The following is a 27,749-nucleotide window of genomic DNA, read 5'->3' as shown; positions in this document are numbered from 1 at the left end:
GGTGTGAAATTGTAACAGAGATCATTTAGAAGACCAATAGTTTTTGTCATCTGGTTGTGTTTACTGAAATATTCAAGAAATTATGGGTCAGTAAAATGCTATTTTCCTTTGTAAAATCAGTAATGATTAGACACTGTTTTCTGCTCCTGAAGCCTCTGGACAGGGTGATTCTTACATAGTAGGATTGCTACCAGCTATGCAATTCCTCATGTAAGGTTCTTTAAAACTCTGATATGTATCTTCTTTTCTAGTATATTCTGTATATACTAGAATATAGAGTAGAATGTATACTGAATATAGAGTAGAAACTTCCTGAATGTTTTGAACAAGAAAGGTCGATGAAGGAAAAAAAAAAAAGAAAATCTGTTAGCTTCCAAACACTGTAATTATCCTCTTTAGCTGCTCCTTTAGCCTGTGATTATCTGTTAGACTCACCAATTCTTGAAGACCTTTTGTTTCTGATATACCTAAAGAATATTTTATTGTTTATTTTTAATTCTTGTAATGTTTGTTCTTGGAAACCTACTTTTGCTCTTTGCAATTTCCTCTTACTTAACGCCTGCTGAAGTTTAAGTTCCTGTTTATTGGCTTCCCTAGGATCGTGTTTCCAAAATTTGAAGGATTTCTGTTTGGTTGAAATAGACTCTTGAACCTTGCCATTCATCCGGTTTAGCTTAATCCTGCCTTCCTGGTTCCCTTCTTGCACAGTACACAAGTCTTCAGAGACAGTTCTTTTTAAAGTAGTGTCATTATTGCTTTTGCTGTCTTACAGTTTTACTTTTAGGATCTTTATGACTAATTAAGTTTACTAAGGCTGTGAATTCCGCTTCATTTCTTATATTTTATTTAAAATAAAAAGCATGAGCAACTCAGAAATATGAACAGAACCGACAAAGAACAAGAGGTAGGATGGAGAAACTAAGATGGAAGATGAGGAAGGAGCACAGTACGTACTGTTCACTTTGCCCACAGTCCCGTGTATGCTGTATGACTGCACTGGAAGTGCACAGCTGCATACAGGATCCCAAGTATAAACTGGTATATGTCAGGATTCTGCAGTGATGGCCACCAGTGTTTTCAGCCCTGCCTACCATCTACTGTTTGAACAGTGGAGCTGAACTGAGAAAAGGAAGGCAAATGTGAGTTCTTGAATTTGAAGCAGTGCTGTAGATGGACAGACTTTTGCCAACTGTCCCATGATTAGATGACAAAGTTGCTATCTACAAAGCTGCAGAGAGGTCCATTTTGCTTGGTAGAATAGGATGGGACAAGCAAATTTTTGCAGGATTTGTTGAGTTGTTTACATGCTGCAACATCTTGCCCTTCTGTCTTACACTAGCTGTATTCAACATTTAATTGAAAAAGACAGAGCTCTGCAGGCATAGAACAGTATTGCATCTTCGGCTGGCTCAGAACTAGATACTACTTTCTAGGATTTTGTTTTTTATTTGAGAGCACTGGCTTTGTCTTTTAACATTTGATCTTTGGGGCCATCACTCATCTCTCCAGTGGCGTTCTGTTTCCTTAGAGCATTGCTGGAATTTAGCCGACTGCATGTTTTGGTCACCACCAAAGACCTATGTAATTGCCATTTCCTCCCCTATCACACATTTTGAGAGTGTATTACTTCTGTCTCATAGCAATTTCAGGCCCAATATTGTCATTAACTATTTACACGCAAAACTTCGTTGGTTCTTATTTTAAAAGATTGTCAGTCTTTCCATTTTCTCCTTTTTTCAGAAGAGAAATTAGTAGTTCAGAATACTTTCAGTCAATCTAGGACCTGGACGTTGAAATGCCTTAGAGTAATGTAGCCGTTTGTGGTCTTCTCTTGGTACTGCAAACTGTGTCCAGTCCTGTTTGGGTAATGTTATGCAGGACTACAAGTTTTGATGATGCTGTATTTGCCATTGCCTTTATTATTTGTCAGGTTGAATATTTGAATGACTTCAATATAGAAATGTCAGTAATTTAATAATCTAATAATTAATAATGTCTCTTAAATGTAATGCTTTGAACTTAAAAGCTCACTCCTGCTTTCATGGATGATTTATCATGCTTACCTTTTGTTTTTTGTTTTTTTTTACCTTTTCAGTGGCATTGTCAAGATGATGACTGCTCTAGTCACCTTACCTTTTTGCATGGTTGGGAACAAATAGGTTTTTGTGAAAGATTTGCTGTGTAATTACATTATTGCATGTTTCTTCCTCTACAGCCAACATCTTGTATATGGCAAGCCAAGAAATGATGAAGGTTGTGGAGAGAGACAGTACAACCATAAAGCAAAATTTAAAAAAGGTAACTACATTCTGAGTTTTCATTGGAGGTCCGTGTGCATGGGGAAATTTTTCATCCTTTTATATTATTTCAAAACCAGAATTTCAGGATTCATTCTGATTGTATGTTAGTGACATTCCATTGATTTGGAGAAGCCGTTAAAAGGGTCAGTGATCATTAAAGTGTCATTGATCCACACCTTTGTAGATACAGTATTCACCACTACCAGATACAGCGTTCCAGTAGCACCTGTCTCACAGCATTCCTGCGTCCTCCTTATGTCCTTGCTTGTATAGTATCCTTCGTGGAGGTGAAACAGTGTATGTTCTGGCTAAGCTTGAGATGATTCCCAGTGAGGCCAGTAGTTACGTGGATTGTGATGAGACAGGCAGATGGCCAGCCAAGACGTGAGTGCAGGCTGATTGACCAAATCCTCACACTTTGCTGCTGGACAGATCAAGCAGAACATGTACCAGCAGTGTTGCGTGATGTGCAGGTCTGCTCATGAGGTCTAGACCACTGTGTCCAAGAGCAGAATCTGATCCATGACATTTTCAACTTGACATCTGTTAATACCAAGGGATTCTGCAAGCTTGGTTTTTCCATGGCATCAAAACTTATGAGACATTAATCAGCAAAGTGTACACAGTTCATCCATCTGATTGTCATGTAAGATAAAGATGTGGAAAGCACATTCACTGGAGACTGACACTACTGCTGAACTAACAAACTGGGGACCTTTCTGGGGACCTTTCTCCTGCACTGAACTTTCTCATGTGCAGAGATTTATTGTTGAAACAGGTCCTGGTACAATTTGGGTCTATACCGATGAACATTCTCCTAATCAATTCCAAAGCATGGTTCAGGGGTTGGCAGAGGCCAGGAACTGTTCCTAATTGGAAGTTTTGATGTGGTCACCCTGTTTTGGAGGCTGAGAGAATGTAATAGTCAGACCATTCCAGGTGGCTGATGAGCCAGAAAACTGCCACATTTAATAAACTACTATTGGTGTAGCTGCTGTGTGAGTAGATAAATCAGCATAACATGTATTATTCTTCTGTGTTCCCTTCCTTCTCCTCCTTTTTTTTTTTTGTATCATCCTTGTCCTTTTATTGGAAAAATCATTCCAAAACTTTGCACTGGCAGATATTTTCCTTAGAGAATGAGATTTTCTGGGACAGAGGTCCTATATCTCTGTAAGATTACTTTGCACTTTGTAAATAGATATAGTACAAAGTTCACTCAATAAATCAGTCTTTCTTTTTTTGGCTGAAAATTGATTTATTTTTGACATATCCCACTGCCTTTTCTGCACTTCGAAAGGTATGTTCAGATGGTTCAGTTCTTTTTTTTTTTTTTTTAATGAGCTAAAATAGCACACATGAATAAGGAACGTGACAGTGCACTAGGTATGCATATTTCTTCGCATTTTTATTGCAGAGCATTCAGCCTTCTCCTGCACTTAGGGAGGAATCTTAGTGAAGAAACTGAAGGGCTGATCATACAGACTGCAAATGCTCTCATTGTCTTAAATAAAACTTTCCGTGGGTTGGTCCAAAGCCTAATGAACTCAAGGGAAACTGTTGATTTTATTGACCAAGTCGCCTCTCGGAGTGTCAGGGAGCAACAGGCTCTGTCTGCTCCATAAGGGAAGGGTTCCATGAGTCGAGGGTGACTCCCTAAGCAGGGTGCTCTCCCACAGCACCCAAGTGGGACAGGCAGAGCACAGTGCTGGTAACAGGGTCCATCAACAATCCCAGAACAAAGGAAAGCAATGAGGAAGAGAATCCAGTCTGGAGCAAAAGGTGGCAGGGCCAGAGATGGGACTGGGGACAAGGCTACAACATGGGTCCAAAGTTTATCTAGGAGGGATCATAGAATCATTAAGGTTGGAAAAGACCTTCAGGATCATCTGGTCCAACCATCCCCCTACTACCAATGTCACCCACTAAACCGTGGCCAAAAACATGACAGGAAGCAAGCCACAAGGTGAGGTCCATCCAGTCAAAAAGCTGTGTACAGTGTAGGCCTGATGTTGGTACAGGAGACAGGGCCAGAGGCTAGCTCTCAGCAGAACTGGTAGCTCAGGCTAAATAAAAGCCCAGGAACTGAGATGGAGATGGTTAGAGATGGAGATCCTGGGCCCATGGGCAGGGAGTGTGGGTGAGGGTCCCAGGTAAGGTTGGTAAGGGCCTGCTTGTGCCCCCAGGGCCCTGAAACTGAGGGCAGGACTCTGTAGGTTACCTTGGGATTAGTCACGGTACAAAAGTAAAGAGTTTCCAGGGTCAGGACTTGGAGTGCTTTTGGAAATTTTAATCACAAACACCTGCTTAAGCATAAAAGCTTGGTTGGATGAGGATGATAGAGTTGACAATTAGCTGTAGCTCCAGTGACTTCAGAAGGTCCACTCAGATGCTCCAGATTACGAATATGCCTTTTTCTTGTGCTAAATGGAGGCCAACAGCCAACAAGAGCTTGCAGGTGTCTTAGTCTGCTTCATCTGTGCTGTTGTTGACTCTCAGTCTAAGCACAGCCTTGGCACACAGGAGTTTTTTTTTAGACCTGTGTTAACTTTCTTTTATTGATTTCTTTCTATGTCCTCATACTTTTAAAGTGGCAAACATACTCAAGAAAGCAAAAAGCTGAAGCGAGCTTATAAGCAGCTTGCAAACCGAAGAAAAAGCAAGTCTAAAAGTGAAGCTAAATACTTCTCTTTTTTCATTCTCCTAGTAATTTCTGGGAATGTAAGAATTAAGGAAAATTTTTATAGCTGGCATTATGTTAAATTTGAAGTGTATTGACAATAAAAAATGGGCTTAACTTATAAAGGTTGGAAGTTTATAAAAACAGGAACTATAGTCCAAGTTGCTATAGAACTGGCAAGCTGTCACTTCAAAAATTTATACTGTTTAGTGGTCACTGTGATCATATGCTAAAAGCCAATCTTAACACCTGACTTTGCCAGCTGCTGTGGAATAGAAAAGTTATTTCTGGATCATATTTGCGTTCTGTGATCTGAAGAAGAAAGAAGAAGAGACAGTAAATTATTCCAATCTTTCCATGTCCAGGTTTAATTATAATTATTACTAGTAAGGGACTGGGAGAAATATATCTTAGGCCCCAGATTCTAACAATGCTTATTGCTCAGATTTATGTTAAAAGAACAGGAGCTGGAATATTTTGGGGATAGTTATTTGAGGTATTTTACTTATAATCTTCTAAAGACAGAAGTTATGCACATGAAATAGCAATGGAATTGTATGAAGAGAATGGAGACCTATCTTCTGACAAAATAATATGTGACAGCGTTTAAAATATGGGCTGTAAAGTGATATCTGGATCAAGCAGTACATGAATGTAGGCTTCTTATTGCAATAACACAAAGAGTTGTGATAAATCACAAAATCCAAACAAATAAGGTAGGGGATACTGATGTAAGATTTGCTCAGCAATGATGGTTAATTATCATTAGCTGATTGTGTCTAAGCCAGCTGAGCTACATACTTTCACTGTAATAACACCAACTCCCTTTCCTAACAGAAACTGGAGGCAGAGATACTACTGTACTAGAGGAAGTTTATTGTAATTCTTGCACAAAAGGAAGTGGGTGTAATTCAGTATTCATAAAAAATAGATCAGCACTGAGCATCACAGAGGTTTTACGTATAGAATAAAAATTTAAAAGAGAAATGGAAAATGACTGTGTTGGGCACTCAACCAGCATGCTTGTCATGGGCAATAGTATCTCCACATAAGAGCTCCCTACAATACTTAAGTCTGCATCATGCCACAATCATTGTTTTATTTTAAGACTTAGCTTTATAGACTCTTTTTTTGGATTCTGTAATCCTGTTGTAATCAAGAAGAGATTGCATTAAAGGGTAAAACTAGGGGGGTTGCAGAGGAAATTCTGTAAAGTAAAAACATCCCTTTGTTTTTTATACTTACTGTGATATATTTTATTCATTACTCTCTGTGTAATACCCAGTAGCTCAACTTTTAAGTGTAGGATCTGTTCCAAAGCTCATCAAAATCAATGGAAAGCTTTGACAGACTTCACCAAGTCATGAATCAGTTTGGCAGTGATCTTTCTGTAGCGGTTCATAATTTCTTAAGACAATAAACCATCTCTTCCAGTAACAGAAAATCACGATTCTTTTAAGTAGCATATTAAACCCAAAAAAGGTTTATCTGCTTCTTCAGTTTATTTTCACCAGTGATTTGGTGCAGCAGATACATTGATTGTGTAAGGAAAAAGACAGGAAACATCTGAAGTAACATTACAAAGATGAAAAAAATCTGCTGCCTGAGAAGAATGTTTTTTAATCAAGCTGGAAAATAGATATTGGAAGTTTAAGGACACATGAATCTATTTTCACTCACATTGAGGAAGTTTGTGTTGTGGGTGGCTTATAACAGGCTTATAGCCTGTAGATGTTTAGGTGATGAAGAAATTCTCTTTTGAAGAAATTAAAGGAATGAAGTGTGTGTTTACCATTATCCGCTTATTTCAATGGTGAATTTAGAATTTAAAGTAATACAAGCTTATATCTCACCAGTAATACCATAGAAAAGGTGTTATCCAAAAGCATCAACTGAACTGATACTGAGACATGGATATTTAGATTAAATATAGTAAAAAATGAAATATTTCATTTCCACAGAAATGAATGCTACATTTTTCTTTTGAAAAACTACCTTTATATATATTAAAAAAAAAAAAAAAAGCAACCAAGAACTATTTTGACTCCTGAAGCAGCTGTTTTGATGTTGCCCAGTGTTTTTGTTTGGGTCTCTGTAGACATCTACAGGGGGTTAGTAATTATTTTCAGTGCGAGAAGCATGATCTGAAGATAAGTGGTTAAAAGAATACTACAAATATTTTGCCTGCCCACAGCTTGAGTGAGTTGCTTGCCTACATTTGTGAAAAACCTTCCAAACACTCTTTTTCAATAGGTGCAAAGTGCTCTTCTGAGCCAAGAACACCTCTTTTTTGGCTGGTCTCACATCCTTTTTGGCCTGCGCTCCCTGGAGGTGCAGAGTTGAAGTTAGGGAAGTTACACAAGTGCTTGGGGATTTTGGTGCCTGTGTCATTTAACTACAAAAACAACCTTCTCTTTGAAGCACCCAGAATGCCTAATCAGGGATCAGCACTTTCCCTCCTCAGTGGAAAAGGATCCCAGTGAGCATTCAAAAAGTTCAGTGGGCTACGGTCTACTTTTCTGTGATATTTTCAAGTTTCCTGTAGCTGAGCTCTGGTTAGCATCTTTCATGCCGTGTGGCATTCCAATAAGGAGGCAGTGACGTGAACTTCCAGGACTGAGGGTGGTATAAGGTGTGTGCTTCATAAAACAGGCAAAGACAGCAGTATTTCCATAGTCTTTTGAAGAATACTTAAGAAGTTACCCTTGAACCATTACTAACCCTTAAATGTGAGGGATACCTTCCCTCGCTCTGCTGCAGAATTCATTGCACAGAAGTGAGAGAAAAAAAATGTCATTTACAGTCCATCACCGATCCTGTTGTTTCAACAGAGATCTAAGTTCATCACCTGAGGTAAGTTCCCCTGAACGTAGGCAGCACTGGGATGCTTTTCAGAGGGAAATAATATTTGCAGTAAATACGGTTGGAGGAATCTGACCCAGTAATATTATCACTTAAAGAGTGGTTTCAGGTCTGTTTTTATTTTCATAGTTATACAGACTTGACTTGTGAAATATTCGTGTTGCTGACACACCTAAATATATACCCTTGAAAGGTTTCTAAGTCTTTAACATAACATAAATAAGTTAATCACCCTGGTTTGTTGGTAAAGCCTATGCATCCTTTTTAAAAGCACGTTTTACTTTGCACTGGGTTTGAGAGAGTAGAAGTGCCTTGCCTGATCTCTTAGATCTACATGCCAGGAACATTGCTAGCAGAAATTATGTAGGTGGCTAAACTGCAGCAAAGGTAGAGAGAAGCCCTTTCCACTTCCTTGGTTTATTGAATTTCCAGTTATTACTGACAAAGGCATGAAAGCAAGGAGCCTCTGCTCTATCCATTTGGTAGAACACCATATGGGACACCAGGGAGAGGATTAACACATTGTGGATTATGTGCAGAGTAGCCACTCCACCTGCCTGTGTGGCTTTGCATCTTAATTTCACTGAAAGCAAAATATTTTTCCACTCCTTTTTCAGAGAGGGAAGCTGTTATTGTTTATTATTTATGTTGGTTTGGCAAAATTGACCACATTCTTTACGTTAAGTAAAATCACCACAAATACTTCAACTACCCATTACACCTTTGCTACAACCCCTACAGGTTAGTATGTAAAAATAGCATTATGTACCCCAGATTGCCAACTGCCTCTTCTTGGAATGGTCCATCGCAGAATTAAAGAATCATAAAGGCTGGAAAAACTCCAAGATCATCTGATCCAACCCCTACCACCAATATCACCCACTAAACCATGTCCCTAAGCACCAGGTCCAACCTTGCCTTGAACACCCCCAGGGACAGTGACTCCACCATCTCCCTGCGCAACCCATCCCAATGCCTGACTGCTCTTTCTGAGAAGAAATGTCTCCTAATTTTTTACCTGAACCTCCCCTGACACAACTGAGGCCATCCCTCTAGTCGGCACTTAGAATGCAGAAAGTTGAGGAATCACACTTCAGGTAAAACAAGCCAAGAAGCAAGTTCCACAGACCTTGCCATCAAACTGGCTGATCTCAACTACGGCAGGATCACAAGGGGAAAGAGGTGGTGTCTCGGAGAACCAGATCCCAAAGCTTTTAGGGCTTTCTAGGGTAATGCCAGCTCTTTGAATTCTTCCCAGAAACTGATTAGTAAAGCCAAAGCACAAATAAAGCAAGTCAAAAAAAAAAAAATCACGTCCCAAATGAGTATGTTCCCATGTCATTTATACTATTCTTTTGGCAGGATACGGTGAAGGCACTTTCACAAATCCAGAGAAGCTAAGCCATTTTTTATAAACCATGATTGAAGCTAAAATTAATTCTGGGCTAATGCCTTTTAAACTAGTTTTCATCCAAGAGCAAATGAAACTATTCACTGGTTATCGTGGAGAGATGTCACCCAGAGAGAAGTTGCTGTCTCATTCAGTGAATGTACGTGGGAGTAACGCTGATAAAAGTTAATGTATCTGACACAAGGATTTCAGCAAGGACACCAGTCCAACCCTGCTTGCCAGTGCGCACGTGCCGTCAGTTTATATCCACAGAGACCAGTCCTTCGCTCTTTGCCATCAGCTGGATTGGTGCCTGCCCAAGTAATAAGATCCTAAAGTTGTTATAATGTGTACTGAATTCCAGAGAGATAGAGGAAACTCAATTAATATTTTTTAACTTTTTGGATTTGTTTTTCAGTGTTGACCTATGATGGCCACAGAAGAGGCATAAAAGAAACCTCTCTGTAATTTATACTTCTGTGAACTGTCATACTTACTAAAACAAGTGCCAATGGAGTCAACTGCAGGAAATCTTTATTATTTTCTTAGAAACTCTTTAAAATGTAAACATCCTGTTGATACGAATCTCAGATTCTTCTGATGTTTACTTAGCAGCTGCCGTCATTGTGCAGTGTCTGAATACACATACCATATTACATGGTACACAAGCTGACAGAGCCACATTCTGACTTGTGTTTTATTTTACAGAAGCTAAGACTGAAAACAGTTCTTAGCAATTTAATTGTAAAGCAGCTTAGGAGAACATTGATATTTTAAAACTATTGAAACTTGGAAATGACCTATTTAAAATGCCCTGTTGCAATGGCAATGATAACCCTCATCCCCTTTACTCTGCCCCCATAATCAGATACTGAAAATGTAGGTACTAGGTACTCATAGCAAACAGGGTGTTGCATCAAGGATCATATAAAGACGTTGTTGTGTTCACTCATAACTGCTATTTGCCTTCTAAATCTGGAATACCTGGAAGTCTCAGCATTCAGTATTGCAAAAGGATAAAAAACAATCTTCTCACCGCAATGGCAGAAAAGTTAAGAAGTACAGATATTGAAAAAAAAAAGATTGAAAAAAAAAAATCGCAGAAGAAAAATAGAAATAAACTTCTATTTATTGTTTTGTAAATCTGATTATTTTTAAGTTAGTCTCATTATTTTGGGGGCCTGACTCACCATTTTTGAATGCTTAGGTTGGCAGCAGTTTTTCATTGCTGGTACAGTGGTTGTGCTGACTCAGGACGTCTTTACAGCCATGCACAGTCCACAGGAAAATATGTACTTTACAGATCCATGCAAATCATATACTGCACGCCAGTGTTTCCTACCGTTAATGAAGATTCCATGTGCCTCTGGTTACACATGGTTCGTTAATTATGTCTGCCCCTGTGCTGCAGTAGCAAAACTACTGGTGTAAAAATGAAGATGAGATTCTGGATGCTTTTGTTTAAATACATTTAAAATAAATATCCCTTAATACATTAGGAAAATAAGTAACACCCTAACATCTGTTTTGTGGCTGTATATGGTGTAGGCAAAGAACAGGGACGTTTTGTCATTCAGAGGGAGACCCCCAGTGCCACAAATGACATTTTAGTACTGTAGACTTTCATAGGTCCTTTACTGCACTCTGTATTGATGAAAATTTCCACCTTACTTACAATCCAGCTTTTAGATTTTATAGAATAATTTGGAAACCATTTGGAAAACAATTCTGAATTCTGTTGGCAGTTTCTAACTAAGAAACATGCATGTTTAAGTTTTAGATTTGGAGGCATACTCAAATAGATACACGTAATGCACACACCAACCTCTGCACACAAAATAAGCTGACAAAATAACTCCAGCATCAAATAAAGCTCCCCAGCAATACCTGTTGTAATGGTTATAACGTGCCCTAACTTTCATTCCATTTATGACACGAGTGGCTATCCTGCCTTGACTGTTCATTTTTTGCTTCAGTCCAAAAGGTTCTACAAGGTCTATGAGGCTCAGGGAAAAAAATACATTGTTTGCTTATGATAAAAATTCTTGGCTTGGAGAAGGAAGCTATTCATTCCACTCAGAGGAGATATGGGCTGAGCCAGCATGTAGAGAACTAGTGAGTGAGAGGTAAATAGAAATAAGGAGGGGGAGGCAGGATGAAATCAAAGGCTCCGTTTGTTCCATCAGAGGTAGGCTTCTAGTGCTGTATGAGATAGTGGATTCATGCTACCCATGCAAGACTGACATAAGATATACAGGAGCTTTCTGTAGCTACAGTGGAGGCCAAATGGGCTACTCTAACGTATCTGTCTTAAGTTGCATGAAATATTTATGTATGTGCATCTGAATCATGGTTTATGAGTTTACTGGTAGGAATTTAGAGGTACAGTAGGCAGTAGAGGTGCAGATGACCCCATTAGAGTCAATAGAGATCTACAGAAGAAGCCAAGGTGGAATTTGGTTGCCTTAAACATAAACATTTGGTTTAATTTGCGGCACTATAGAATATCTCCATGGGGCGTCCAGCTGCTTTTCCAGAAAATTGTGGGTTTCCTGTAAAATCTATGTCATGCCTGCTAGTCTCATGCAAAACCTGTAGCTATCTAGAGCATCTCAAATGATAGCAGGTACCTACACTTCAGCAACTGAGTTCTGCCCTTCCTGAAGTGCTATTTCACCCACTTCACAGTAGCCATCTCCTGTTCCAGCTGAATAGCTTTCTATGTACGCACCAATATTGAGTAAATCTTAACAGGTTCTGGTGGGGTATTGATGCATAGTACACATGTAAACACCACAAGAGTTATATGCATTTAAATGTTTCTGTGTTGAATTGAACCCAGGCCTGGCACTAGGGAACAACTGGTGGTTTGAGAGAAGTTTGAGGGGTAGGGCTGGGAATAGAGGTTCCAAACTGAAAAAAAAAAAAAAATGTGGAGAATTGCATGGGGAGAAATTGAGACTCAGAATAGGATAAAGAGACCAGAAGGCTATAATTTGGTTTTTCAGGGCAAGAAATTGGGACTAGAATAAAAAAGCAGAAGTGGTAGAAATTGGAAATGACTAGGTAAGGAGGATAGAGCTAAAACAATGCACTGGAGATGGTAGAGCAGTCCTGAGGCCAGAAAGGTTGGACGGGACAAGATAGAAGAAGTGGTATTGCTCTTTACAGATACCTTCTGTACTTGGAAAGATTGGACAAAAGACTCAGCAAGGCATGTAGTTGGTAAACATACTGATCTTTTCTGCTTGGAGTGGAACCTAAGTTTCTGAAGTCTTACTGTTCCTGTTCATAGCAGATGCCTTTGGCTATGTTTGCCTTAAAATCAGGAGCAGCACAACAGGGGAGAATTTGCAAAGCAAAACAGTAGGTGGTGAGGACCTGATGTCCCCAATGTAGGTATCTCAGAGGGTTATCACTTTAACCAACAGTTGCCTGTTCCCATGGACTGAATGCCCATTAGTGACTGGAGCTCAGTGGATGTGGTCCTGAAAAGCATACTTTGACTTAATTTTGGTTGAAAGGATAATGCTATGCACAGAGAAAAAACAGTTCCTAGATGTTTCAGACTACACGTTCAAATTGATGTGATTTGACATGAATCTCTGTGCTTCCCATCTGCAAAATGGAGATAAATGTGGTCACTAAGGTGTTGCAGAAATAAATTAATAAATGTGAGCATGCATATACTCTAGTGGTGTGTGCCAGAGGAATGCACATAAGAAAATAAATTCTGACTGTAAACCATGAAATATGTAGTAAATAAATCCTAAGACCACACACAGAATATAAAAAGAAAAATACTATCAAATAGCAGCTCATCAACTGAATGTCATCCTGTCAGTGGATTGAATGAGTCAAGGATCCTTTGGATCAGGCAATGAAGGATTAAACCGTAATGCAAATATACCAGAGGTAGGCTAAGAATGCGCATAAATCTTTTGTTTAGTCATTTCCAAATCTGTGAGTTCTCAAGTTTACAACCCTACCTGGAGAATAGCCCATTTCACAGTTCATGCAGACTAAGCCAAGTACTTTATCCACCTTTGTAAATGTAAATGACTTTTCTTCTATTTTTTTTCTAAATAATCATGTGATGAGACTCTAGGACTTTAGGGCTACTCCATCAAAATACCTAATGATTTCACGGAGTACTCCACTAAACTGGAATTGCTCCATTTCTTTTCTTAACAGTTTCAAAATCTTTATTTCTGTATCTGTTGGTAACGGAGCCCAGGGTCGAACATAATTTGGTCAGATGTTTGGTTTTCAGAAGAATTGAATGCACTTGGCCATTTTCAGTTGGCTTTTTTGGAGAATTTTTGCTGATGTGACTTACTATGATTTATGAATAGTCACTGCTGAAGGCACGATCAAAGGAAAATTTCTGCTAAAGCAAAAAAACACACCTTGTTTCCAGCAATTACTTAGTGACAAAATTAATGTTTGTTGACATGGTTTATGTTCTGTGCACATATGCTTGGAAGTATAACTTGGGGTAGTGTCTATGTAACCGAGGTATTGTATTTTGGATACAGTCAGAGGTCAGTAATATCCAAGATTTGGGTAAGCTTCAATAAGAGAAAAGCAAGTAAGACAAAAACTTGTAACATTTTGTGAAATGCAGTCTGGGCTCTTAGCCCATCTCTACACCAGTGGGCCAGTAGGGCGCACATATTTATATTTCACATGGCTACAAAAATGATGGAATTGAAGATTTTTGCAATTAAAAGAAAACGTCTTGTCCCCTAAATTATATAAGCATGGCTAAATTACTCACTGAAATACAGAAATGAAATATGAAACAAATGAGAGTAATGGAATTAGGCCGAGCTCTGTGTGTGATATGTTGAGCAATCAACATCCTTCTCATACCTGTATTTGAATATTTTAATATAAAGAAACCTTATAATTAATCTTGTTCCTGTATAATTTTAAATCCGTAGATTTTTACTCTCTCCTAGAGAACCACTCTCCCTTGAATTACTTTATAGAAATAAAAAACATAGCTATAGCATGCAAAGGTGAATATGGGGGAAAATGATTACTTGGGAAAGAGATACAGACAGCATTTCTAAGAAAGAGTAAAGGTGTTTATTGAATGTGATATTAACCTGGTATTTGTGACTTCTGTGTTTGAGTGGGCCCAGTAGCACTGGCCTCATGTATGTCTTTGACCAAAGTTACTAGGGTGAGTTCAACACAAAATAGTCTTTGTTAGAATTTTACTTCCACATTGCAATCTAAATGAAAATTGCTTATTGATCTCAAGAAAGTGCCTGTGCTCTACATGTGCTGCACTTCAGCATGTGCTTCTACATGTGCTGCGATTCTCCAAGCAAAAAAAAGTTTTGCTTCTGAGAATGACCCAGATGATCTTTAGAGGTCCCTTCTAATCCACACCATTCTATGATTCTATGATAATTATTATAATGGCATGACTGAATGATTCACCTCTAGTTTACATCTAACACCGAGGGTAGAAAAATAGATGTTCCTTCACCCCCAACTAGGTAGGTGCTTTGAAACCACATCTAACTGATGCCATTAAGAGAAAGTTACTCATAAATGTGGAGGAACCTCCTGCTTTCTCCTATTTTATACCCAGAAGAAAAAAAAAAAAAAAAAAAAGGAAAAAAAAATTGTACTTAGCTCACTTAGCTAAGACATAGCCTCAATATTGTTATTTGAGTAAAAAACTAGAAAGCTATTATAGAAAACATAACTAGTAGATAGTGGAAATATAACAGCTTGCCTAGATAGGCGTGAATGCCATGGACAACCAGGTGTTTTGGTCCACAATAATAAGTCTCTTGAGATACCTGGACTTTTGTCAGCAGACCTCTGTTTTCAGAGGTAAGCCCAGAGATAAGCCACAGTCTTACAGATGAGAAAGCATAGTTACAGAGTATTTAACGGGTTTCCTTGTAATTGTAGACTTGGAAATAACCAAGAACTACCATTTTGTTATTCATCATGAATAACACTGGGTCATGAAGTATCCCTTATTTCCAAATAATCCAATGTTCTTGTCTCGGATATTGCTTGCCACATCAGGAACTTTTCAAATTAATGATTTGATATGCTTTGATTTCTAGCTGATTTTTTACTATGGAACTGGAGACAGCTGGTGTCCACAGAACTACTACGATGAGATCAAAATGGATTTTCCAGACGGGGACATTCGACTTTGTGAGAAAGGCCTCCGCCATGCCTTTGTGCTGGATGCCAGCAAGGAGATGGCTGCCATGATTACAGACTGGTTACGGGATGATCTGACCAAATTATAAGCACTGATTCAATGATCAACAAGAAAACAATACAATTATTTCGTGAACGTGTGATTTTTTGTGAGAGAGTCTGTCCTATTTTTTGTTTGTTTATTATAGATTATGGCTTGTTTTCTACTGAGATGTTTTAGAGAAAGTTAAAGAGAGGCTGGCTGGTCCAAAGTGTAGTTTTCTCAATTTAATGGTGATGTACCTTCATCCTGTGTCTTCAGAGCTCTGCAGGACTTGGAAAAGTGTGGAATATTTATTGTCTTCTAGCACTCTAGACAACATTGATACTAGGTTCATTGACTACAGGTGTACCTGTGTTACTACCACCTCAATTTCTTTCTGAGGAACTGTTGAGGCCATATTTGGGGCAGCTCAGTTGGTCTGATTTAGAAAGAAATATCAGGCTACTCTGTATGGATAAAAATCCCCCTGTGGCAATCAGTCCTGGTGTGCTATGAAAAGCCTGGGCCCTCTCCACCTGACTCATCTGTCTGTGCAGCCCTGGCACATGAGTAATAGACACCAGAACTGCCCAAGGCCTCTAACATCTCCTTCAGGTCTGGTGGAGCTGGTGGACAGTCCAAGGTCAGGACAAGTTCAGGCTTTGTACAAGGGAGCTGGAGCTCCGAAGATGAGGTGAAGACAAGGTCCTCCAAGTATCAGAAGGGGTTTAGTCCCAAGACTCCATAAATATTAAGCGTAACATAAGGCAGGTGAGGCTGCTCAGCCAGGGAACATATTTAAAGCCCTTGTTTCATTTTCTCAATTGACTGTAGAGAGGGTGAAGGACCCAGGTCAGAAGTGCCAGTATTACAAGGTGAAGTTGATTTCAAAACCCATATATTACTACTTGTAAGTGCCCGAGCTCTCTGAGCTATCATTCTTGTAATGAAGTCCCTGGGAACAGTGTCTGCTTATCAACTATAAAGAATTAAATCAGTTTTGATGCTTGCCTAAATTGCAGTTCTTTGCTCTAAGGACTGAAGTACAGCATTTTCTGCCAAGCCACAAATTAGGTAAGTCCACCATGAGAAAACAGCCATTCTGCTGCGATTGCACCCATGGAAGTGCATGAAATGTTAGTATTTATAACGCAGTCCTGGCTATAGTGCATTACTGATAAGTGCACTGTTTCTCACATTTTTCATCTCTCTCCTTTACAGATAGGGGAAAAAAAAAAAAAAGGAAAAAAAAAAAAAAAGTCCTACCACTTGTGATAATACAAGAAATTGCAACCTAAAGCTAGAAATGAAAACAATGTAAGGGGAACAGAGCCAAGTGTAATCAGGAAAAGCTTTCTAGCTGTGAACCTGTGAAACAGGCTCCCTGTGGAGTCCATAGGGACATTTATAAATAAATAAATAAAACAGTACAGCATATAGTCATGGGAAGTCCTGCTATAGCAAACAAATGAATTTAGATGATGCGTTAGGTATCTAACTTAAAAGATTCATTAGTGTATTAATGTGGTACTACTGAGAATGGTGCTGGAGAACGTTCTCTGTGATGCTGAAAGACTGAATGATTAGCTCCACACTTACCTTACACAACTATATACACACCTTCTACTTCTCTCTAGATCCCACTTAACTCTTTCATTAATACTTAAAGCAATTTGTAGAATTAAGTTTCAGGATATTTTAAACCAGTTTTCAAACCTGCAGCCAGCCGGTGGATTTAAGTGACCTTTTTTGCATTGTGTGAACTGCTTTGTCTTTTGAGACCAGCCGCTGGCTTTTCGGATTACACTGCCACAAAATGAAACAGATACTGATGCTTGAGGCAGAAATGTTGAGACCTCTGTAACAACAGCACAGGGAGGAGCCAGGTGTGCTCAAAGTGAAGGGTCTGTGCCGGTGCAACCGATTCTGGTCATTGGAGAGCCCTGGGACCTTCCTACAGGGCCATAGTCAGCAAAGATCAAAACACTTCTTGTGCTCACTTTGGAAATCCACAGCTGTGCATGTCTGTGTGTCTGTCTGTGTTCAACCAGCCCCTAGATGTTGGCACGGAGTCCTGTTGGATGTCCTCGTGGCAGATGCTAAACGCATCTGTTGGCCTAGGTGCTCCCCGTGGCAGAGTGAGGGCGTGTGTGTCTGCATATGTGTGTGTGTATGTACATATATCCGTATTTATACACACACATATGCACGTGTGTGTATGTTAGTGACATAGAGAACACAGTTCACTTGGTTGTTTTGGTCTACGCATTGATACGGTTAGACAAAACATTTGTTTTTTGTACGGAATCATGTAATTGAGCAAGGAATCAGCTTGTAAACGTTGAGCGGTTGTGGTGGATCTTCTGGGAACAGAAAAAATCTTGCATTAACCAAAGATGACAAGCAGCTATTAAAGCCTGGAAACTGAAGCACCTATGAGAGGCAGTTGTTTACAGTGCATTATTCGTATACTTTGTATGAGAAATTAATTTAGCAATACTTGTACTTGACTTGTGTATTCCTTTTATACGAATGCTAATCTGTTGTTATAAATCCTGCTGACTGCATTAAGACCTAAACTGAGATTACTGCAGGATAATGCCTTACGATTTTCTTAAATGAATTTTCTCTAAGATTATGGAAACCATAGTGATTCAATTGCGTCCTTCCTCCTCGAAGCTCTTACCGTAAGGCTAAGATCTGAAAATTCGCTACTCTACTCATTGCATAAAAGCATGGGTCTACTTTTCACAGCCGCATTTCCTAAGAGAAGCGGATCTCACATAGTGAGAATCCAGCTCTTCTGAAGCCAGTGGTGTTCGCCAGGACCCCAGGCAAAGAGTGTCAAAAGTGCTTATGGTCCAAATGTGCCAACTCACCATAAAAACACAGTGTAATTTTGCCTATTTTAGACTACTTTAGAGTTCTTGGGAAACCTATCACGAATGCATTGACTGTATGCAGTAGCATCTAATCTCTGTCATTCACACTTGTGCTTAATTGTCACCACGTGAGTAAACCTGCTAGCTGCGATGACTTTGACTCATGTTCGTGTTTTGCTAGATCAATACCTTTTATGACAAAGTACACAAATCCAATAACAAAAATAAAGACATTTGTTGTAAAATGTAATTTGAGTCTTCGATAACTTGTTCAATCCTAGTTCATCTTCATTATTTCATGCATGCAGAATTTACAAAAATACTTGCCAAAAAACAAATTTCATGTGCAGTTTAGACATCTAACCTCAGCGGACATCAGTGGGTGGTAGGCACCTGACAAGTTTAAGCATTTTTATCCAGAGCCACCCCAAAACAATCAGTGTTTCCTCTTGCTCCCTCCAGCTGAGTGTTAGCTGCTTTGAATGAACTATAGTGTGCAGGCTACGAAGGTTTCAGGAAGCTTGGTGAGTGCTTTCCCTGTGTTTACGGTGAAGAATTTGGAGCTGGACTCCAAGCTAAACATCAGTTTCTTGACTCACAGGAGACAGATTGCATACATGAGCCACGACAGATGATCTCTTCTCTGCAGTTGAGGTCATTTATGTATTGATTTTACAGAAAATGGGTTTATGTGTGCATCCACTCCCCATCTCTTTCTTTGGTCTAGCTAATTGCCAACAAAGACTTTAAACAAGATGTTCAATGTTATTATTAATCAACTTACTCAAAATATTACTGGATTTGGGTAAACTTGCAAGACCCAGGAGACTCATTTTATTCTGTGTCACAGGTCACACTCAGACTCCCAACTGCAGTAAATTTCTGAGGCTCATCACTTCCAGGCAAGTATTCTCCTCTCTGGCACTTTTACAGAGTAAGAATCCTGAGAGCTTTTATGAGTGACCAGGAACAATATACAAGCATGGATTTCTGCAACAGCTGATGGGGTTTATTACAAGCAAAAGATGGTAGCACTAATAGTACAATCCAGCTGCCAGAAGCGATCGTAGCATCACGCAGAAGTTATGAAACAGGGTAACACGCATGCTCAGATGGCACAGGCAAGGAGACATTTAATTAGAGGCTGTTTTCAACTCCTTAAGCTGATAGTAAATGAAGTAGGTTTTTCCATTCCACATACTGCAGGAACGTGCTTGCAGGAAAGCAGTTGTGTTGTGGTTTTTTACCAGTTTGCAGTAGCTAATAAAATACAGAATGTTAAGACATCTGACTCATTCTGCAGAGCAGTGCTTGCCAGCCAGTTACTTGTAGGAGATTTTTTGCCATCCCACTTGAAGCAATTCACAATGAAAAAGGCAGTGGGGGATTGCTCCTCATTTTCCCTGTTTATGAGCATCTTGCTCAAACTCACTTTAAGCACCCACCCAGCCCCAGCTCTAAAATGCTGTGCTTCATTTATTAAGAGAAATCCATGTGTATGAAGACCAGATGTCTTGGAATTGGGGAAAAAACAGGCTTTCCCAATGTCAGGACTGCTCCTTTTCCCTCACAGACATCCTTAAAATTTAAGAATCCCACTGTTCCAACCTAACTTGTTTGAAAAAGGAAAAACATTTGATTTATATTCAAATGTTTTGACGTGTTAACATCATCTGCTTTCACCATGCATGGGATACTGCAAGTGATCAGTGTTTATTAAGAAGGAACCTTTATTTTCACACCCACAAAAACTCTCTTTAAGCATACAGAGTGAAAGGGACTGCACAGCAACAGCTACAGCCTCAGTGAATTCAATAGGATTACACATAATCTTAGAGAGACCCATGTGCTCAGTTGACTGAGAGCAGGGCCATGAAGACCTTCAGTATGAAGGAAAACATGGCATTAACTGTAAGACAGCTTTCTTTTATCTTCATATCCCTACTGGTTTGCATCAAAATAGGATATTCCAACATAGCCGGATTCTTGCAGAATTAGCACTTAGTGATAATGAGGATTTAGGTTTTCAATGTAACAGGAGCATGCCTATGTCATACTAAAAGTAGGCCTGGCTCACCATATTTACCCCCAGTTCATAAAGCAGTGCTCCCCTCCCCCCAAAACAAAACAAAACAAAACAAACAAACAAAAAAATAATTTCCCTCTCTGGTCTAATTAATCTAATCTATCTGATCTAAATACAGGGGTACCAGATCTCCCTCTTGAGGTCCTGGCAGGCACCAACTTTATCTGTCTGTCTATCTATCTATCTATCTATCTATCTATTTATTACTAAATAAGGACAATTGCTTTGGGGTTAAGTCAGTAGATGCCCAAGTCAGGTTATATCCTCATTTAGCATTTTTTTCCACCATGTGTAGAAGTGACCCTGGACATCTTACCTGACTCTGCTGTGCCTCTGATTTCTTTCAGATATGGATTAACCGTGGCAATGCTTGTTTTTTAGAGTATATCTGAGGAATAAGTAATTTATTTTGTAAACCACATGAATAGTCTGAAGTCCTATTAGATTTTGTTGAAGACCTGACCGATTTCCTGTGAATAATCATTCAGTCCCACCCTTACAAATTTTGTTGAAAATAACTTAATACTTTCCTGTAAAACTGCACACGCAGCAGGCAGGCACCGTGGTAACCTGTCTTCCCCCACACGCCTAACCAGAGAACTTGTGCTACATGTACATTTACAGACAATGTGACTGCAAACAGGTATGTCAGGATACCTGAAGAATGGCTCGTGCTTGGTACGTCACCTCAGGTGCTCCAAGATAAGAAATCACCATGCCTGTCTCCAGCTGTACCATGTGCTTGTGTGTGTGCTTAAGATGAAAGGTCAGACTAGAAAATACCAGTGTTGTGGGAATTAATATTGAAGTCCTTCAGGCAAACCCCCATCATCAGTTCTCCACGTTGCTTCTTCTTGATTTCAGAACATGAGGTTGCTCTCTTGTGGCTGAAGCACATACCTGATGCTGCCTTGAAGGCCTCTTCCATGCTTCCAAACATCCTTACTCCACATCTGCATGTTCACAGTATTGTGTATGGTGGAGATGTATTGAAGGCAGTCTTAACCCTACCACATTCATCCGCTGTCCCCAGGTCACTTTGGTGATGACCATTGCAGGAACCATGCTACATCAGCTCACCCAGCCTGAAACTTGTCTTATTGCAACTATGCAATCCTAGTCAAAGCAAATAAGATAAAGGTCATATAGCTATTTGCAGCCCCACCTAGAATGTGCTTCACATAAAGACAATCTAATCTTACAGATTCCCTGCCTTCTGGATGCCCCATAACTTTTAAAGTTCACCTTCTAAGAATATAAAAGGGTTTCATGAGCCAGTGGGCTTTATTAAGCTATTAAAAATAAAAAATAAAATGCTTTGAAAGAGTGAGAAAGGGAATCAGGAGAATGAGAAGAAAAAAAATAATTAAAAATATATTAAAAGCAATATCTAATAAAAAGTTAAAAAAGTAATAGTAATATACAGTCTAATCTCTAGAATACTAACATACGTACAATGTGTATCAGTGATACCTAACAGGAATGAAACCACTAGGCCTGATCTGGGGGAAAAGAATTCCCCACTATATTTTCCAAGTATATTTTCATTTCCTAAGTTTAGAAATCCAAAATGTCTTCCTCATTTCCTAATGGGATATTTTCACTAGATGCAAACAGACTGGGCTTGTCCCACACCCCCTTTGGAAGGCCTTGCCCTGGGCTCCCTCTGCAGTGACTGCCAGGCTCTGGGCTCCTGCAGAGGCAGAGTCTTGTGTTCAAGTCAAACCTATCAGGAAAGCTTTGCATGGTCACAAGCACAATGTGAGCAGGGGAGATTACTCCAACTGTCGTATTTACCCCTTAAATTTTGTGTTTCTGAGCCTCCTGTTAAGTCAATGGTGAGCACCATGCTTGGCTGGTTGGAGCTGGGTAGCTACAGGTCAATGTAGGAGAACTGTATTCAGAAGCACAGGAAAGAAAAGGGACGTACCGTTTGATGACAAATCCATTGAAAACACTCACTGTTCTTCCACTTCTTCCCTTTGAAAAACACCTGAGCTTGCCCGGGAAGGCAGTGTAAAATGAATGGCTTTTTCATATTTGTCTTTTATAACCCAGGTAGCCCCGAAAGTTGATATGACTTATGAAAGATGCTCTGAAATGAACCATTTGGTTTTGATACACAGGCACAAGTTGTCAAAACGAAAACTCTTGCAGGATCTATTTATCAATAAAATATTTAATAAACTTATCTGTACAAAATATTAAAGAGGTTATTGAAGAGTATACAAGAATACTTATTTAACAAATATATACTGCTATATAATATATTCAAGAAAATATAGATTGCTGTTTACAGTTCATTTACAATCCAATATGTACAATCTATTTAAATTTTAGAATACATACAAACAATGCATTTACACCATCACTTACAGAACTATCTTCTTTAGAGATATTTCACACACTCAAACCTGGAAAAGCTGAACAAATACATGGATAGTTTAGAGGCACACACAGGGATACAAGTATTGCTTCAAAAAATTAACTACTAGAGATACGGCTATTGGAAACTTGAGTCCTTTTTCATTTATTGATATTTTCCTTTCTATTCGAAGGAAAGAAGACATAAATAAAACCATGACTGACCAGCAGAGAGGCTCATTTTGTCAAAAGAGCTCCAGATAGTCTTGATTTGACTTCAGAAAAAGAACAGGCACTGATAGGCTATGTGGTAATTTGGCAAACTGGATATACAAGCATGACTGACATTGCCCCGGGCTGCATCTAAGCTGGGGAGCACCGAGAACAGAGCAGGTCCTCCCTGCACAGAAGTGCCTTCAGTTCTTGGGAGCAGCGCCTTCACTTTGCCAGCGAGGAGCAGGAGCGTGACACGGGGCCAGTGACTTCAGGGGGCAAGGCTGGATCAAAGCCCCAAACCACAGCTAAGGTTTAAGGGCTTGATTTTCAGAGGCACGGCACTTCGGAAACTTAGACCTTTCTTTTGGGGCATGACTTACATCCCACAGATTAACCTGCTCATGTGGGGTGAATATAACCAGCGTGGTCACCCCCTCCCTGCCCAAGGAAAGTACCCCAGTCTCAGGTGACCAGAGCCAAAGTGACCACATCGCTTCAGCACCTCTTCAGTGACTACAGCCTGGTGTCTCCATGAGCAACCATTCCTTGTCCTGCCCTGTGGAAGTCCTTTAATGCCCCACTGCTACCAGCGCTACAGGCGCAAGCCCTCAGCCTAAGGACCAGCAGGGAGCGAGGCAGCCCTGAGCTCGGCCTTTTTTCCCCCTGTTCCTCTCCTCTCTGTCCTTCAAGGTAGGGATGAGGAAGCAGAAAAACTTCTTCATGGAGGAACACCATGGAGAACGTTGCCATCTCTCCCACGACCGAGACCAAAGTCAGCACCACAGCACTCAGTGAGGCCAGGCCTTGCCCAGTGTATTGTTCCTGTTATTCCTTCACTAGTGGAGACCTGGGCGACACCAGTGAAGGTTCATAACACAGCAAAGTGGAAAGTTTCCACTGGGAAAAGCACTTGAATGTCTGATTCAGCGTGAGCAAGTCCTCTCCTCCCACCACCTTTGACCCCACCAGGCCTGTAGCCCTGCAGGCCCATGCTCATGGACACAGATGGTGCCTGCAGCTCCCTCAGCCTTGCGTTCCTCACTTCACTCCACAACCCTGTGCTCCCCATCCTGAAAACCCAAAATACAAACACAAGTATCAAAACTGAAAAACGAGCTCACAAAATGTCAGACTGAATGCTGGAGTGGAGATGAAAGGAAAAAAAAAAAAAAAAAAGAAAAAAAAAAAAAAAAGAAGAGCAAAACCTGCTGAAACCTGGCCAGGTTTCGTCTGGGGCCATTTCTGGGAATAGATCAAGCTTTGGTTTAGGACGTTTAATAGTAACGTACTTGAAAATGCTTTGCTGCCTAATGCTTCCTGCTCTATTCCACTCATCCTAAAGTTAAACATGGGTGCATCAGCCTCTTGTGCTTTCCCCCCATGGTGTAAACCGGGATCCTCTCCAGTACAGCCAGTTCATGAGGACTGCTCTGATACCAGTACCAGTAGAAGGGAAAGCAGGACCTACGTGTGTCCTGAGGTGCAAGGCTGTAAAATATCCTTCTAGATGTAGGGCGGGGTCCTTGGTTAGTGTTTTCTACCAGCAAGAGTTCCAAATTCTGTTTGGTTTCTGTTTGTTTGTGGTGTTTTTTTTAAAGGTCCAGGACACTTGCTGATACAGCGTAACTGAGTTTCAGAGAGAGCTTTGCATTTCTACGTACACAGCAATGAACTGTGTTATGAATAAAGAGCCTTAAAAGAGTGAGGACAGATGGTTTTGTTGTGGAAAACAAAAAAACGCTTACGACAAAACCCAGTGTGTTAGATGCACCAGCCTGGTGCACCACCTCACTCTTACCAGAGATCAGTTTGAAGACAGGAGGGGTAGAAAAATGCTCACCCCACGTGCTGCGGTTACACGGGAGCCAGCAAGGTGACCACCACTAAAAAAACACTTCAAGGTTTGTGGGATAGGGGCCTAAAACTGCCAACAGGAGAAGTGGCTGCTTGCTTTGCAAAGGGAGTGTGACCAATAAATCACCGCAGACCTTCCCAGCTTTCCCCAGCAGTGAGAGCTGTGCAGTCAAGATGTGAGTTAAAATCCAGATGGTGCAAATGCACACAGAGCTGGCTGGCACTCAGGTTTGAGCAGAAGGCAGGCTCAGGTCTGCTCTTTATCTAAAGTGGTACATTGCCAGTCTTTTCCTCTTGGGTACACCAAGCATCAGCAAACAGCCAAGGAGGACCTTGTTGTTCCATCTGCCAGTGCTGACCAGAAGCACGGCCGCTGGCATTGGTGCAGCAATGCCAGGGCAAAGCTACGAACATCCATTGCTGTGCCAGAGGATATTCATCTCCCTTCTACACCTGGTTTGAGCAGGATGCAAAAAGCGTGGGGGTGTTATTTTAAGAGAATTAAAAAGCAATTATTCCTTTAAAAAAAATAGAAAAGGAAAATGGCTAAATTAGCATTTCCTGGGAAACCTTTTTAGGCCAGAAGTCACCATGGGCACTCAGGCAGTTAAACTGGGCACAAAACATCTAGCTTCTGCCTGTCCCTGCTTTGAGACCTCACCAGGCTTAAGCAGAGGCTCTGGTTTTATAGACCTCAACGAGCCTAAGGCAAGGCACATGCACCAAGCTTGGTCCGACCACGCACACTTCCCCAAATCCCAGCTCAGTGCTTTCAAATCATTTTTGGGTCACTCTGCAACTTTCCCTGCTCCTAAGCCATCACCACCCCATGCAAGTGGTGGAGCCCAATGAATGCGGGTACACAGTTCTTTATAAATGCCTGATATTTCTAGCTTCACTGTAATTACATCCTGCAGATAAAAATGGTGCTGAAGGTCAGACAAATCCTCCAGGAGAATATATTCTGCATGGAATTGGTTGTTGTCTTTTTTTTTTTTTTCCTGGAAAGGTTGTATAAATACTGCAGATCATGAACCTATAATTACCCATTCAAATCACTCTGAGCCTACTGAATTCACCTCTGTCCATGCTCAGCCTCTCGTCTCTTATTTATAATGCTTACATGTGCTCAAAAATCAGCTCAGGCAGGAGGCGACTGATCAGAAATACAGTTTTACTGGATGGTTTTGATGGCTTTCCCCCTTGGAAGTAAGCCCCCAGCAGGACCTGGCCTTACCTATCCCAATGCAGAGGTCTCTTCCAAAAAAACGACGTGCCTAATTTAGATAGAGCTGATTGATTCCTGCACGGACAAAACTACAGACAGCATCACCATCAGTAGTGGCCTCTGCACTCTCCCCAAAACCTCCCTGTTTATTTCAGTGATGCAGGCTGTGAACCTGCAGTGACCAAACCACAGCTTTTCTCCTCAGGGTGCTGCTGTGCCCTCGGACACGGCTCCCCGTCCTGCAGGCAGGGGGCTGAGGCTCACAGCAGCCACCAGCCCGCGGGGCTGCCAGGAGCTGTGTGTATACATGTGTGTATGTGTATATATGTATATATATCTTGCCTGTTTTTGAACTGCCCACAAACCTCCACCGCAAATATCTGGAGGAAAGGCGAGGGAGTAAAAGAAACAAAAACAAGAAAAATAATTAAAAAAAAAAAAAAGTTTCAACAGTGAGAAAACCAACAGGGATTGAAAAACGTGGTACAATGGAAGCTCGATGACTGTGCACGCCGTGGTGCCAGCTTCCTCCTGCTGTGATTTCTGCTGGCCACCAACACTGAGCCTGGGATGAGACCCGCCAACCCTCCCCAACCTTTCCTTGCCACAGAGGGTCACCATAGGGGGAAAAAACAAAACAGAAACACAACAGCAAGAAAAGCTGCTGGCACGGCCATGCTCCTTGAGACGCTCCTGAGATGGAGGATGAGGAGCTCGACAGGAAAAAAAAAAAAAAAAAAAAAAAATCAGCAGGGATTTTTCTCCCCCAAAGCAAACTCCTGTAGCTAGCGATCACCGATATTTATAAGGCAAGAGCTTGACCACCGGCAAAAATACAAACCATCCAAAGCAAAACCTGTGCAAACCCATCCCTGACCTACGCCAACCCAGCCACGATGCTGAAGCTCGGTACCAAACGCCACCAAGGCAGAGCAGAGCCCTCACGGCTTCCCACAGCTCCTTGCCGATGACAGGTTCTCTGGTTTGAAGGCATGATTTACGCTCAGCTCCAGAGCTCCTAAAATGTTGCAGCCCTCTTAGCACAGCCCAGAGCACCCTGCTCTACCCAGCTCAGCTGTTTGCGAGTTAAAAGTCTCTTTTTTGGCGGATCCAGGCTCCCTTAGGGGAGTGGGGAGAGGCAGGGAGGGATGGAGCTCGCTGTAAAACTGGTGCCAGCAGAAGGTGGGGTGGAGCCTGGCCTTTTTATAGCCAGATTATTTGGAAAAATAAGAACCCAAGCTAAATGACTCTTCCCTGGGGAACCTGGGGCTTTGCTTCTCCCCAGATACACCGAAGATGTGCCCTTTTACACTCCAAAAAGAGAGCTCCCACCGCCCCTGCACCCCACTGCCACAGCCGGAGGGCGATGCTGACCCGATGCTCCATCCCTCCCACCTTCCTCCACCGAGGCAATTTGGCAGAAAACCCCAAAACTTTGAGAAAGAAGCTGTCTGCAGGGAGGGTCTCCCCATTCCTCCCAGGCTCATGGCCAGGGCAGCCCCAGGGAGGGCAGGGGGCTCTTAGCTTGGCTTTTGGGAAGGCACACACCAGGACGTGTATGTATATATATATATATTTTATATATATATATATATATATTTCTATTTATATATTTAAAATGGGGCTGCCAGGCGGGGCGGGGAGGGGGAGAGCTGCAGAAATTG

At 40.9% G+C, this 27,749-nt stretch overlaps 1 protein-coding gene across 2 annotated transcripts in view; it reads left to right on the top strand.

Annotated features, from left to right (window-relative positions):
* The window catches only part of LDAH (lipid droplet associated hydrolase), a 117,969-nt gene extending 100,035 nt beyond the window's left edge, over positions 1 to 17,934 (top strand). For both annotated transcript variants that reach the window (XM_032184010.1, XM_032184012.1), the window contains 2 exons: positions 2,216 to 2,298; positions 15,331 to 17,934. In XM_032184010.1, the coding sequence (XP_032039901.1) occupies positions 2,216 to 2,298; positions 15,331 to 15,522 (275 nt within the window). In that variant the 3' untranslated portion in view covers positions 15,523 to 17,934. The remainder of the gene's footprint in view (positions 1 to 2,215; positions 2,299 to 15,330) is intronic.
* The last annotated feature ends 9,815 nt before the right edge of the window (positions 17,935 to 27,749 follow it).

Source organism: Aythya fuligula, chromosome 3 (genome assembly GCF_009819795.1).
Source record: "Aythya fuligula isolate bAytFul2 chromosome 3, bAytFul2.pri, whole genome shotgun sequence".
NCBI lineage: Eukaryota > Metazoa > Chordata > Aves > Anseriformes > Anatidae > Aythya > Aythya fuligula.
Note: the sequence above shows the minus strand (reverse complement) of the source record. Positions and strands in the feature narration are given on the sequence as shown.